The sequence below is a fragment of the Meles meles genome, chromosome 4, assembly GCF_922984935.1.
Source record: "Meles meles chromosome 4, mMelMel3.1 paternal haplotype, whole genome shotgun sequence".
Classification (NCBI taxonomy): Eukaryota; Metazoa; Chordata; class Mammalia; order Carnivora; family Mustelidae; genus Meles; species Meles meles.
This window is the reverse complement of record NC_060069.1, coordinates 129,428,100-129,444,175: the sequence shown is the minus strand read 5'-3', so window position 1 is coordinate 129,444,175 and position 16,076 is coordinate 129,428,100. Positions and strand designations below refer to the sequence as shown.

Below are 16,076 nucleotides of genomic sequence, written 5' to 3'. Positions count from 1 at the left end.
ACTCAGAGACTGTGACTCATTGTAATTTCTGTTCAATGGATCTACTAAAACACACATAAATATTCCATTTTTCTCTTTTATACATCTCATTGCAAAATCAAACATATTGAAAATAACTGAAATCATCAAATAAAGAGAGAGAAAAGACAAGGCAAGCTACAGGATTTAAATTTTATTCTTACTAAAAAAAAAAAAAAAAAAAATTTTATTCTTACTAATAGATTATATGTTCGGACTCTGCTGGATAATTCTTTTATTTTCAAACTTTAAAGCTGCTGCTATATACTTTTTTCTTATTTTCAAAGTTATTCCTGTTTATCAGTAAACTTGATATGACCAGTCCTCCAACCATCCAGAGTTCAGGAGGAAGAAAATCCCTGTAGCTGTTTGATGCCCAAGAATATGAAGAGTTAGCAGTTAGATAAAAGATGAGAAAAGACGGAAAAGGAAGATCAAAAGAAGAGTGTGAGTTTCTGCAGGCTAGCATTTACCTCTCTCTCTCTAAAGGGAGCTTTGTGCGCATTATACCAGAACTCATCTTGCCTTCAGCTTATAGTAAACAGACAATTGCCTTCTCATTTCCTCTCCAAATTAAGGATCAAAGTTTAAACATATTCTTTTCCCTGTATACTAGACTATGATTAACATTACCACCTCCTCACCTAATTCACACAATAGCTCTACTAGGAAAAAAGAAAGAATCCCTAAAGTAAAGATGTCATCCAACAAAATGGAGGAATTGTGGAGAATTTCTGGTCATGTTACGAATCTGATAGTTGATTTCAAGACACAGCATTGAAGAAGCTAACAATGATACTTTTGAAAACAATATCCTAGTGAATATTTATGATGGAAGGCTATTTTGCTTATAATATTATCATCATCAAATAACTATTATTTACTAAGGATCTTCAATATATCCCTAGTCCTCAAGACACTCCTAGAAGGTAGGTCCCATCCCACTCTTTTTCAGAAACAGAAACTGAGATTCACAGAGGTTGATTAATTTGCCCTCAGATTCAAAACTACTAGCACACATGAGAGCTCAAGTTCAAAGTTCATCTTGCTCTTACATCACACACATCTTGCTCTTACATATACACATCAATATTTTTATACATTTTCCCATTTTACATGTTAGGAAACTAAATTCAGAATCTAAACTGTTCTAATCATTTAAACATCAAAACAAAACAGAATATGCTGCTTTTGGATGTTAAACACAAAAGAACCCTGGATTCAAAACAGTGGTAAGCATCTACTGAGGGGTAGACATCACAAGAAAAGAATGTACTCTTTACTGAAAAATAAACTTACTTTAGAATGAACTGGTAGTAGCAATTCTCTCCAATGAAAACACTTTCATGTTTTTCTTTAATATCTACAAATGTATAATTGAAGTTTAATACATGCTTTCAAATAACAGCAGCATGATATTCTTATCAGTCTAAAACTATAGTACATTTCACAGGGACTATATTAACACCTTGCTGACTAACTAGGGCCAGCTTGGTGGGAGCCCAACTGAATCCTCTAAGAAGTTATCACATAAAGAGTCATTTCTCAGGAGGTGGTACAGCAGGCACCAGAGCCTAAACTAAACCAAAATGCTCCATCAAGTCATTTTAAGGCACTTTGAAAATGAAAAGCGGTCAGAGCCTCTTGCCCATCACTGTAGAAAATTCAGGAGTAACTAGAGTTAGTACAGATCGCAGCTGCAAAGGGCAAATAAATCTCCTAGTACAGAAGAGTGGGCAAGATACATCTTGTAATCTTTAGATTTTTCCCTGCCTTCTAGAATCACTGACATTTGACTTTCCTCAGAGCCAACAACTTGGCCAGGCACTGAGAAAAAAGTGCACCATGCGGCTATGATATAAAATTTCTGTGCTGTGAGAATCAATTTTTGGTGTGGCTGCTGACACACCAACTCCAAAGTGCTTTCCCACTCTGATTAGCTACCATGTAAAAGCTATTTTCGTTTCCAACAAAATAGAGATGTTCACTGTAATTGTTAACACTTGGTATGCTTGGGGTCACAAAAAACACTCCTCCCATTCTTGGGCACACTATTTGACATCAGGCTCTCTCAAACTGAACATCCCTTTGGCAACTAAACCTTCAGACTCTGTGGGAATATCTAATTAATAATGATTTTCTTGATTTTCTCTAGTTATCTTTAGCTCTTTACTCGAACATATATTTCCCTTCACTAGACTGTCATACATAATCCTCTGGTAACTACTGCTCCTTCTCTGTTGATCCTAGCATTCCCCACATTTTTAGCTCAAGGTAAGTTGACCTGAGATTCAATGCTATGAAAAGTAAGTAGACTCAGAACACATTGATGCAAATACTACACTGTTTCCTATAAGCCAGGTATGGTTCTATGGACTGAGAAGACAAGAGTAAACAAACTATACAGAGAAAGCGCCCACCTATGGGAGCGAACGATCTAGCCAGGGATACAAAAGGGCAGAAAGACAACTACATGACAGTGGATGAACACCCTTAGGATGGGGATGTTCAAGGTGGCAGACAAGAAGGAGGCTGTTCAGCCTGCCTGGAAGAAAGTATAAGGATGGGGAGAAATCAGGAAAGGTATATCTCTCTAAGCTGTTTCCAGAAGCATGTTTAGGAACATTTAAGATAGCAGCAAAGTCTGCATAAAACAGAACGAACAGCATGTACAAAAGCACAGCTGGAAGCAAGTCTACACCAAAACACGTGGCTTCCAACACAGAATATTCCGGCACACTGCCAACTGATATCCTTTAAACATTTGTCAAAGATCTATTTAATGGGGTGGAGGAAAATTATATTAATAAAAATATATAAAAGGGTTCACTTATTAATTCATTTCCACTGAGCTGAAGGAGTCACTTCTGATAAAAATCAAAAATGTTTCTGGTTCTTAAACTCTCTTGCCTTTTATTCATGATTTTTCTAGACCCCTACCTTCTTGTGAGCCCAAACGAAGAAATGAAAATCTTCAATATTAAAAAGGAGTGCATGCATAAAGTGGATACAATTCCAATTTATACTGGTGATATTTTAGTGTCTCTTACAGAACGGTTCTCAGACATCTGAACTGTCTCTCTAGACCCTTAGGCCCCCACTGGTTAGACAGTATAGAGTGAGAAGGAAGGTCCAATAATGAGACTAAAAAGGTAGACAGAGACCAAATACTACAGAATCTTGCACATCATGAGAAGCAGTCTGTATTATACCTTAAAAGCCATGGGGAATTGCTGAGGAAATGTAAAAAGGGGGAGCAACTATGAGGCTGTTTTCGTAAACCAGGTTGCAGAGGTTAACAACATGAGTAGGTGGGAGCAGTAGGAATATAAAGTGGCATGTGGTTGAAAAACAGGAGCTATAATTGACTCTACCTGGAGATAAGAAGAAAGAAGAGGTGAGAAGTAAGGATAAATGTTAAGTTTTTAGGCTCGAGCAGTTGGTAGATAGGCCACCACACACAGAGATAAGGTATAAAGGAACAAACAGGTTTGGGATGAAAAACCCTAAATTTGGTTTACACATGTTGAGTTCTGCACTTCTAGGACATCAAATGAAGGATTTATAAATATGACCGAGACCAGGAGATTTGAGTTTGAAGACAGATGTGGGCAGCCTCAGTACATAAATGGAATCCATGGGATGGAGAAGAATGCCTAGGGAAAGTATATAAGTAGAAATACATAAAAGGACATAGGGAAGAGCCTTGAGAATCTCTTATGTTAAATGGTCAGAGACAGAGGAAAAGCCATCAGAGGTAATAAAAGAAAAGCAAAACATTTCAATGGTTTCAAGGATCCAATAAGTGACCCAAAATGTCCAGTGCTAGAAATAAAGAAGGAAAGATGTATCCACTAAATTACCAAGAAGTCATTGTCTGTGAACTTGTTGAAAATAGTTCTAGAAAGATTAATCCCAGTTGCAGTACTACTAGTCATGTGAATTTAAGCAACTAACCAAATCTCAGCTTCTTCATCTGTAACTCACGAAAAATAAAAACCTTCCCACCTCATGGTTTTGTCATCAGGATTAGATTAAAATCTAAAAACACTAATAAACTTTAAACAGGAGTATAGACAAGTGCAACTGAAACTGTGTTGTACTATAAGCCGTACATAAATGTCACTTCTCTTTTTCACACACATGGCCCAGAAGTCACATTTAACTTATACTAGACAATATAACGTGCTCAACAGAAGTGACTCATTCTTAGGCAAAAGTTGTAAGAAACGGTGTATAGTTTAACATGTTCTGTATTCCCTGCAGCTACCATTATGGCAGCATGTTTCAAAATGAAGCTTCTATCATCCTAAATCCTTGAGTGATTACCATGAGGAGACCCCGACACACACTGGCATGTAATATAGGAACAGTTAATCTTATTGCTTTAAAACACTAAGATTTTAAAATTATGATCACAGCAACTAATAGTATATATAATAGGTTAAAAAAAAGGACAGCCAAAAGGAAAATCCCATCTTAGAAGGTAACCAATGATACATCATTGGGACTATCAAATGCACTAATGTACTAATTTTTACTTTATGTCATGGAGTAATTCATTAATCCTCACACTTGATCTGACATTCTTACAGTTACAGAAAAGGTAAACAAGAACAACAAATGTACAAAATAGAACTGTTAATGAAGATATTTCAGTTGGGAAAGAATGAGACAGTCTATCAATGACAAGAAATGACCTCCCCCATTGCCATTCTTTTTATTTATTTATTTATTTTTATTGCTTTTCAACGTAACAGTATTCATTGTTTTTGCACCACACCCAGTGCTCCATGCAATAGGTGCCCTCCCTATTACCCACCACCTTGTTCCCCCAACCTCCCACCCCCCGCTCCTTCAAAACTCTCAGGTTGTTTTTCAGAGTCCATAGTCTCTCATGGTTCATCTCCCCGTCCAGTTTCCCTCAACTCCCTTCTCCTCTTCATCTCCCCATGTCCTCTATATTATTTGTTATGCTCCACAAATAAGTGAAACCATATGATAACTGACTCTCTCTGCTTGACTTCTTTCACTCAGCATAATCTCTTCCAGTACTGTCCATGTTGCTACAAAAGTTGGGTATTCATCCTTTCTGATGGAGGCATAATACTCCATTGTGTATATGGACCACATCTTCCTTATCCATTCGTCCGGTGAAGGGCATCTTGGTTCTTTCTACAGTTTGGCGACCGTGGCCATTGCTGCTATAAACATTGGGGTACAGATGGCCCTTCTTTTCACTACATCTGTAACTTTGGGGTAAATGCCCAGTAGTGCAACTGCAGGGTCATAGGGAAGCTCTATTTTTAATTTCTTGAGGAATCTCCACACTGTTCCCCAAAGTGGCTGCACCAACTTCCATTCCCACCAACAGTGTAAGAGGGTTCCCCTTTCTCCACATCCTCTCCAACACATATTGTTTCCTGTCTTGCTAATTTTGGCCAGTCTAACTGGTGTAAGGTGGTATCTCAATGTGGTTTTAATTTGAATCTCCCTGATGGCTAGTGATGAACATTTTTTCATGTCCCCATCGCCATTCTTAAATACCGTTACTTCAGCCCTAAATTTTCTTCACTCCTTGGTAAGCTCTACTTTGGGCCTGAATGACTGCGTGTATATTCGTGTTAGACCAAAAACACAATGTCCCATTGGGTTATTAGAAACAAACAGAAAACAGAAAAAGTTACCAGGACCAAACTTTATGAGGGATGAATTCTTTTATTCTTCACATGTTAAGAATAGAAGTTGCTACTGCCAAATCCCAAATTACTATTTGATATGCCTAAATGTAACATGTGTGCTGGAAATGGCAATTACTCAGAACCAAGGCCAGAAGTAGAATCCAGGTCAGAGTGAGATACAAGGGGCCGCTGGATTAGTCTTTTCATCAAAAACACTGGATTCCCCACACTTCCTTATTCTGGCCTTTGTCCCTCTCATTAATTTGACAAACCATAAAAGAGGATCATAACTGCTTCAATCCCAATGGAGTTGAAGTGAATTACAAGAAAGAAACACTTAACAAGGGTTGTTCTTCAGCTGTGATCTTTTTTTGTTTTAAAGAGGGTAGGGAAACATAAAGAAAACATCCCACAAGTCTTCTTTTAGAAATGTCTTTTGTTACTTACAAAGCATAGAAATAAATTAGGATCATCATTAATAAACACATCAAAAAAATCTGACCACCATCTTTTGCTCAAAAATTTTTGACTATTCCTACATCAAATCCAATTTCGAACCATGAAGATTATGCAGTCACTTTGAAAATGTAAGTTGTAAATACTGAAAGCAATTTCATAAGGGTGTGTAAGGGCCCAATCACCTGACTAACTGAGCAACAGCTCAAGGTGACTACTTTGAGGAGAGCTCATTCTTTAGGATATACAAGCTCTGCAGTGAGATGTTATATTGAACTTTGTGTCCTCAACTTCTTTTGTTCACAGGGAATCCTTAATAAACAGTTGCTGGATTAAATGCAAGTAGTAAATGACAATGCCAAGTTATGAACTTTTTTTTTTTTTTTCCAAATTCCAAATCAACCCTGTTCCAGTACTGCTTCTTGCCAATAACTAAACAGCCATTTTCTGGGGCGCCTGGGTGGCTCAGTTAGTTAAGTGTCTGCCTTCCACTTGGATCAAGCGCGCATTGGGCTTGCTTCTCCCTCTCCCGCTCCCCCTGCTTGTGCTCTCTCTGTCAAATAAATAAACAAAATCTTAATAAATAAATAACAGCAATTTTCTATTACTTGAAAATGTGATTATGCATATTCTGTTGCCATGGAGTCACCTGGCTAAAGGGTCCTCCTGGAGTCACCTGGCTAAAGGGTCAGAAAACCATTAAATCACAATGTACGTATCTCACAAATATAACTACCATCACTGGTATAACAACTGTTTTAATCTTAAAAACGATACCTTTGAAGTTAAGCTGACTACTATTACAATTATTATCCCAGCAACTTTATTGTGCTAAACCAAGTTACTACAGCCTGATGGGGGGACAAGCTAAAGCTAAAGCTCCTAAATCGCTCTCTAGAAGTTTGGCTTCAAAGGCCCTTCTCCCTCTTCGGGATGGCAATGCCAAACACAGACAAATGTTGCTGACAAACGTTGCTCTGTGTTTACTCATCAAAGCTGGTCCGCCGGAAATAAAGTGGCCAAAATACGCTAATCTCCTCTGAGAGAGGATATAGTAACAAGGAAAGAACACAGGCTGCCTGAAAGAATCGTGTTGCACATAAAAATCACAGTATTTGCAATGAAATACACGAAAAACGCAAATGCGCGATGACACACGCCGAGTGTTACACACACGCCGAGTGTTACGCACTCGGTAATTCACAGGGCAACTCTGTGAACGGAAAGGTCGGAAAACCTGCAGTGGCTTTGCCTCGCTCGGTAGAGCACCTGAAGCAACTAGTGCTGGGAGTCAAAGCACGTACCCAATGGCGCAAAACCACGGATTCGACCGGAAGGGAGAGGGGATGAGGAAAGTTTATTCAGTGCTGCCACGCCCGGCCCGGGTGCCAAAGTTATCAAACCACTCTCTGAAAGCCACTGGACCCAGGTAACCAGGTCAACCTGCCGCCCACCCAAAAAAAGTTGATACCCTCCGAGGTCCGGGACCCGCCAGCGAGCGGCGGGGCGGGGCCCAAGAGGCGGGACCGCTAAGGGGCGGGGCCTGCGCGCGGCGGAATCTAGGGGCGGCTCGAGCCCGCAGCCCGCGTCTGAAAGGCAGCCTGTCCGCTAAGGAGAGAGGGGGGATGGGGGGAGAGAATGCTGAGGTGGCGTCAGGCGGTACCTGCGCTGGAAGTCCCCGGCGAAGGGCTTCAGGTACGGGTCGATCTCCAGAAGTCGAGCTAGTTCCGGCACGTCAGCCAAGGCTGCAGCCAGCGCCGCCTCAGAGCTGTCGGCCCGAGCCTCGGAAGCCGCCATCTTCTGCTGCAGCCCGAGTAGCTGAGCCCGAGAGGGTCGATTGGAACCAGAGCGGGAACTGGAGCTCTAGGTGGGAGAAAGGCGGCGAAGGCGGAGCCGGAGGACGCTGAGGCGAGCTTTGGCGGCCCAGGGCCCTTTATAGCCGGAGTGAACGGCGGTTCGTCCCCCCCCCCCCGCGCCCGCCCTAGCTCCCCCGGCGTTGGGGCGGAGCGGGACTCAGGGTGATTCCCGGACGCACCTCCCAAGCGGGGGGTGAGGCGCCCAGGGCCTCCGCCCACTCACGCGGCTAGCACCTGAAGGCCGGGAGACTTGCCCCTTCCTCCGCAACCTCCTCCCGGCTGGGCCAAGGCCGCCCTGACAGGCGGGTCCTGGCCGCCGCTGGAGCTCAACCTTGCCCTCCCTTCCCCTGCCCAGTACTTGGCTCCAGAGCTAGCCCTCAGCTTTTCTTATGCAAACAACTGGTGGCATCCTTTTCACGTGGATGTGTGGTTTTCTTGGAAGGGACCTTCTCAAAATTCTGAGAATTTGTTAGCGCAGTATTGCAGACAGCAAATAAATTCACTGTGAGAGGAAGTTAAGTATGGCTATAGGAATACCTTTGAGAATGTTCACACCATTGTCTACCCAGAAACTCCTGTAGGGTTATCTTGCCGCATGAATTAACCAAAGAAAATCAGGATCCTGGAAAGACCCCAGGGATACTGTGATGTTCTGGTACTATTCTCTGGGTTGCCAGTGGCAGAGAATTGAAACCGTGGCAAGAATTTTGCCCATTTCCCATACCTCAAAAAGAAACAAAAGAAAGGGGGTCAAAAAAAAACAAACAAAACAAAACCACACACACACACACACACACAAAACCCACCTTTTTGCTCTTGTTTCCAATTGTAACAAATTTTTTCGACGATTAAACTGAACACTCCTTGGTAAAACAAATGGTATAGGAAGAACATTAAATTGGATTTCAAATGTACCACTTACTAATGAAGTGCTAATGCAAGAAATCGCTCTTCCTCTTAGCTTATGAAGGGGGAACCCTATGTAAACTTCCGCAATTGGAACTTCCTTATGTTCTTTCATTCCCATTAACTGGCCTCTAGCTTAACGATTCTTTTTGGAGAATTTTATGTACATGGAGAGAATTGGACCCACCAACCCAGGAGTTTCCAAATTGCTTTGAACCTAGGAACTGGAGAATCTCTTGAGTATCTTTCCAAGTTAAGATTTGGATATGGAGAATTCTAGGGGCTATAGAGAGGGAAGACTGTTGATTAGCATTGGCCTTGAATTTTAAAACATTCAAAACATTTTTTGTGAAAGGGTTAATAAAGGACTTGATGAGCAATACCTAGTGAAAGAGGATCTCTAAGTGAAAGAGTGGAGGACTTGGACAGCATTCAGAAAGGCATATCTTACTTTTCATCAAGATGACAACATGCGAATGTCAGTAAAATATAAAACATTGTAAAGCAGCACTTGAAACTCAGAAGCAAGTTACCCAATAGACCCACAAATCTGTATCTCTTAACCTAAATTTTCTCAGAAATCCAGGTTTGTATCACTACCTACAGAAATCTCCATTTAGCTGGCTAGAATACACCCTAAATGAGCCTTCCCATCCTTTGTGCTGTCACTCATACAAGCAGCCTCTCATTTGGACTACCATATCTAACTAGTTTCCCTCTTTTTAAAAAAAAAAAAAATTTTTTTTATTTGACAGAGAGTGCACAAGCAGGGGGAGTGGGAGAGGGAGAAGCAGGCTCCCCATTGAGCAGGGAGCCTGATGTGGGGCCTGACGCCATTACCCTGGGATCATGACCTAAGCCGAAGGCAGATGCTTAACCAACTGAGCCACCCAGGTGCCCCAACTAGTTTCCCTCTTTACTCTTTCTCCCCTCTAATCCCTTGTCTGGTGTTTTCAAGTTTAATGTGCATATAAATCCCTCGAGGATGTCACTAAAAGTACTTAGTCTCATTAAGTTCTGGATGGTACCTCAGATTCTGCAATTTTAACAGGCTCAGAGGTGATGCAGCTGTTACTGGTTAGGGGCACAGTTTGAATAGTAAGGCTCTACCCAAGAACTAAATCATACAATTTAAATGACATGCTTGTTCACTCAGAGTTAAATATAGACTTCTTACCATTCCCTAACAACTCTTATATAATCTGGACCCTGACTATGTTTCCACCACTTTTTTCATCACCTATTCTCATCTCATCAGGTTTTACTATTCTTTAGAAATACTGACTTTCCTGGGACTCACGGAACTTTGTAGCCTTTGAGACTTTTTATGTGCCCTTCTCTGTTGGGAATTCTCTTCATGACTCAGCTCTACATGGCTGGTTCTTCCCAGCATTCCTTGAGATCTCAGCGTAAATGTCAACTCATCTTGAGAAGCCTCTGCTTCCACTACTTAAATAAGATTCTTCAGAATCTATTATAACACTTTCTCTCCTATGCAGCAATTAACAAAATTAGGTGTTTCTATCTCTCTCTTTTTCCTTTTCTCTTATGTACTGATCTCCCCCATTAGAACATAAACTCCAAGAGAGCAGGGACCTATTCTCTCTTCACTATTGAGCAAGTACTTAATAAAGTCCCATGTGACAGCTAGTTCAGTTTCCTAGGTATTGCGTTAAAAGGTAAACAAGACAAGTCCCAGTTGTCATAAAGCTTAAATGGTGGGGGGGGGGGGGGGAGAATGTCAACTAACATATAAGAAATGCTTCTCAAAATCCATAAATGTCCAATTGTAATAAATGCAATAGTAATAAATGCAGAGAATTAAAATTAAGCTAATACATCTGCTTTAGTTATGGTGGTAAAGGAGGGGCTCTCCGAACTGACATTTAAGCTAGTGTAATGACAAGGAATAAGCCATGAGAGAAAGAGCATTGCAAGTAAAGAGTTTGCAATGGGGAATGAGTGGATTTAGTCACAGAAAAAAGAATTCTAGTGTACCTGCTCTATGTAAGAATACCAAGAAGTAGGATGTGAGAGCTAGGCAGCTGTTTGGTCATATAAGAGCTCTAATTTAAGCATGACAGGATGCTATTGAAGGGTTTTGAGCAGAAAACTGATTGAGTTTGATTTACATTTAAAAAAATATCTTCCCTATGGAAAATGGAATACAAGAATGCGAGCAGAGAGACTATTAGACTATTAGGATGCCACTACAATGCCCAGTTGGATATATATTCCTTTAAATTCCTCCATTAAAATGTTCTAAAACTGGATGAAGCAAAGGCTACACAATTCTGTAAGTTACCAAAAATCACTGAATTATACATTTAAAGCAGGTGAATTTTATGGTGTAAATTACACTCCATGAAGCTAGTTTAAAATTTTCTCCTATATAGCTGTAAGAATCTCAGTCTCCAAACTGATACCCACTTATTTCTGGATTAAACTGAGCAGAGACAGTAGCCAGCTAGCCTTCCCTCTACAACTGCCAAGCCTCTCAGAGGACCTTGGAGGTCCCGGTTGTCATTTTATCTTCAGACTTGCTCACCCTCTAACCTCTCTACTTAGATGGCCAAGTAGTGGGTGTTCAATGTGATGGTAATTGTTACTGCCTGGAAGTCAGTCTGAGGCAAACAACTTTTTTTCAGAGACAGTACTTAATGGTTTTTAGATGATAATGATTTTCAATTACTTTTGTCGCCAGCTGGATGAGAATCAGTGACCTAAAGGTGAAAGGCTCTAACTTTTGTGACAATACTCTGAACATCTTGTCCTCTCCATTAGAACTTAAACAATTTTCTTTGGTCTCAGACTTACCCAATCAAATGGCAGTTTTCATTTAAGTTGGAGTTACAGGCTTCCTTTATGCCTTCATGTTGTCTCTAGTGATTATATATGTGAAATTTTCAGTACTTCTTAATTGTTCCTTATTTGAAAATTTTACAAACTCTTTAGGCATAAAATCTTGTAGGAAAGGATCAGATAGCTGAGCTTATAATGGACTTATTCTGAAAGAAGACTAGTGCTTCTTTACAGTAAAAGCTAATAGTAATACACTGCTTGCCACAGTCAAGGCACTATTTTAACCATTGTGTGGTGTGGTGTGTATGTGTAAAATCCTTAGCTAACCCTATGATAAAGATACAGATGAAGAAAATTGCTTAAGATAATACAGCTAGTAGGAGTCAGTCAGGATTTGAATCCAGGTACACCTTTTACAGTCTGTGATTTTAAGAACTATTTTATCTTACCTCCCAGAAAGATGAATATAGAGACAAATATGTAGGAGAGGTTTTTTCTTTTTTTTTTTAAGACTTCAAAACAAAAATTAGACAAAACTTAAAACACTGTATCTGTCAACCTTACCTGAATGAAACCCAGGTCCCTGGCAAACTTAACTGGTCCACAAGAAAATGAAGAGCCAGGAAGTGAACAAAAAAATATAAAAGACTTTTTACATGTAAAATTTGTCACAAAGCCCATGGATTTAAAGCAGCATGCAACTATAATCCCTTATTATGATGGCTTGAGTGGTGGCTCCCCAAAAGAAGTGCCCAGTCAGAATCCCTAAGACCTGGGAATGTTATCTTTTTTATGAAAGAGGTCTTTGCAGACACAGTTAAGGATCTTGAAATGAGGAGATCATCCTGCATTATCTAGATTATCTGGTTCCTAAATCCAATGACAGTGTCCTTAGAAGAGATAATGCAGAGCAGACAGAAACAAGATGAGGGAGTAAAGTGACTGTGAAGGCAAAGATTGGAGTGATATAGACATAAGTCAAAGAATGTCAGTAGGCACCAGAAACTGGAAGAGGCAAAGAATGGATTCTCCCTAAAGCTTCCAGGTGATATATGGCCCTGCTGACACCTTGATTTTCGACAACTGATCCTCAAAACCACTAGGAAATATATTTCTGTTATTTAAATCACATGAGAGAAGAACTACTTTAGGGCATTAATTGGTATATTTATATACCATCTATTTAACAAAAAGAATTTGAGGTGGCTAATAAAAATACTTGGGGGACGGAGGCACCTGGGTAGCTCATTCAGTTAAGAGTTTTCCTTCACCTCATGTCATGATCCCAAAATCCTAGGATCAAGCCCCACATCAGGCTCCCTGCTCAGAGGTGAATCTGCTTCTCCAACTCCTTCTGCCCCTCTGCCCTTTCTGTGCACATGCGCTCTCTTGTGCTCTCTCTCTCTCTCAAATAAATAGATAAAATCTTTAAAAAATACTTTGAATAAGTAAAACAATACGTGACAAAGGAAAAAAAAAATCTTAGGATAGAGAAAATATATGGCATTTGGGTTCAGACCTTAGTTCTCTGGTGCCCAGTAGCAAAAGCAAAAAGGAGAGATGTTAAAATTTTATAATTCTATAAGCTTTAAATTGTCCCTTCTAGTTAGAAATGGCTCTACAAAATGACATGTCACCTCATACCTATCAGAATGGCTAAAATTAACAACATAGGAAACAACAACTGTTGGTGAGAATGTAGGGAAAGGGGAACTCTTACACTGTTGATGGAAAGGCAAACTGATAGAGCCATTCCGGAAAACAGTATGGAGATTCCTCAGAGAGTTAAAAATAGAACTACCCTATAATCCAGCAATTGCAGTACTAGGTATTTACCCAGAGGACACAAAAATATTGATTTGAAGGGACACGTGCACCCTGAGAATCAGTGTTTATAAACTGATGTTTATAGCAGCATTATTGACAATAACCAAATTACTGAAAGAGCCCAAACATCCATCAGCTGATGAATGGATAAAGAAGAGGTGAGATAGATATAGTAGATATAGATATAGATACAGATATAGATAATATTACTCAGCCATTAAAAAGAATGAAATATTGCCATTTGCAATGACACGGATGGAGCTAGAGTATTCTATGCTAAGTGAAATAAGTCAGAGACAAATACCGTATGATTTCACTCAAGTGGAATTTAAGAAACAAAACCGAGGGACACAGGAAGGGAAGGAAAAATGAAACAAGATAAAAACAGAGGGAGGCACACCATAAGAGACTCTTTAACTACAGGCAACAATCAGGGCTGCTGGAGGGGAGGTTGGTGGAGGGATGGGGTAATTGAGTGATGGGGATTAAGGAGCACACTTCATGTAATGAGCACCTGCTGTTATATGCAACTGATGAGTTACTACATTATACTCCTGAAACAAATAATATACTATATGTTAATTAAATTTTGCCATTTGCAGTGATGTGGCTAGAGCTAGACTGTATTATGCTAAGTGAAATAAGTCAGTCAGAGAAAGTCAAATACTTAAATGTGGAATTAAAAAACAAAACAAAACAAAACAAATGAACATGGGGGTGCAGGGAGAAGAGAGGGAGGAAAACCAGAAAACAGTCTCTTAATTATGGAGAACAAACTGAGGTTTGCTGGAGGGGAGGTGATTAGGGAGATGGGTTAAATGGGTGATGGGTATTAAAGAATGCACTTGTTGTGGTAAGTCCTGGGTACTATATGTAAGTGATGAATCAAAAGTTCTATTACTGAAGCTAATACTACAGCATATGTTAACTAACTGAAATTTAAATGAAAACTTGAAAGAGTAAAAAAAAAAAAATGGCTCCATAAGTGAGAGGTATTGAGGAACATTTTGAACAATGTACTCCAAAGCCAATTTTATTTTCATTTTTTAAAAGATTTTATTGATTTATTTGAGAGAGAGAGAGAGCATGAGGGGAGAGAAGGGTAGAGGAAGAAACAGACTCCTCACTGAGCAGGGAGCACAATGTGGGGCTTGATCTCGGGGCCCTGAGATCACCTGTGCTGAAGGCAGACATTTAACCAACGGCACCCCTCAGAAGCCAATTTTAGATATACACAAGGTCCTTTTCAAATAGTTCATCTTATGGATAGCAGTATGATAAAGCAAGGACACAGACTTAGGAACCAGGCTGCCTGAGTTTGGATCTTAACTCATTAACTATGATCATGGGAAGTCAATTTCTTTGTCCTTTATTTTTCATTTCTATGAAGGGGGAATGATAATAGTACCAATTTTCATATCGAGGGGATAAATGACTTAATACAAGTAAGATACTTAAAATTCTATGTGACATATAATAATGACTTAAGAAATGATTATATTTCTGCAAAGGCAATACTATAGCAAAGAACAGTAATGTCTTTCATATACAATGCTTTCCAATAGCTGAGATTAGTACAAAAGTAAGAAAGTATTAAGATCTTGAGGATAGTTAACACACCTCCGGGGGAGGAAGGGGATTGGATATGTCAGTGAAACCTGAGTAGGAATATGATGAGCATGAGGTTTTCTAAAGGAATCCTCCAACCAGTGACCAATATGTTCCATAGACCAATGCTGGTATACAAATGCATGTGACCAACCCACAAACAGAAAAATTTAGAAATTGAGAAAAAAATGTTTAGAAACTTCAATATCAACTTGAAAAAATATAATCATAAGAAATTGGGCCTTGTGTTTGGTATTTTAAATTTTTTCTTTCTTTATGAAAGTATTTTAATTTTACTCTAAGAAGCTATCAATCCATAATTGGTTATAAGACCAAAAAAAAGGGGAAAAAACCTTTTCTTTGATAAGCCTGTACTACGCAGAACCAGAACTATTCTCAGAAAATTCTTTATCTGTGCAGGTGTTCCCATGAGTACATAGTGGACACTCTAAAATCCTCATAAAACAAAATAAAATAAAAATGGAATAGGACTTATGTTGACTTTGAACATTTTAATGAAATTGCACTTTAATTTGACATGTTCAAGGTCAAAGCTAAATTATTCAAGTAGAGCCAATCTATTCAAATTGCATTGTAAGATAACCATGCCAAGTTATTCAGAGACAAAAGACAAACTGTAAAGTATGAGACAGTTGACTAGAATAGGACCCTGTTTATATTCTTTAGGTAGAAATGTCTTTAGAGTTGCATAGTTTGAGCCAACTGACAATAAAGAAATAGGCAATGGATGATTCAAAGACTATAAAAATGTCCATGTACTAAAGCAAAATAATCCGGGTGGTTTGTTTTAAAGATTTTATTTATTCATTTGAGAGAGATACAGAGACAGAGATGGAGGGAGAGAGCACAAACAGGGGGAGAGGCAGAGGGAGAGGGAGAAGCAGACTCCCCACTGAGCTGA

The 16,076-nt window shown here is 39.5% G+C and overlaps 1 protein-coding gene across 1 annotated transcript in view; it reads right to left on the bottom strand.

The window, feature by feature from the left end:
• GBE1 (1,4-alpha-glucan branching enzyme 1) overlaps positions 1-8,197 on the bottom strand; it is a 287,252-nt gene extending 279,055 nt beyond the window's left edge. The window contains exon 1 of the mRNA XM_046002591.1: positions 7,819-8,197. Within this exon, the coding sequence (XP_045858547.1) occupies positions 7,819-7,952 (134 nt within the window). The 5' untranslated portion in view covers positions 7,953-8,197. The remainder of the gene's footprint in view (positions 1-7,818) is intronic.
• Between the last annotated feature and the right edge of the window lie 7,879 nt (positions 8,198-16,076).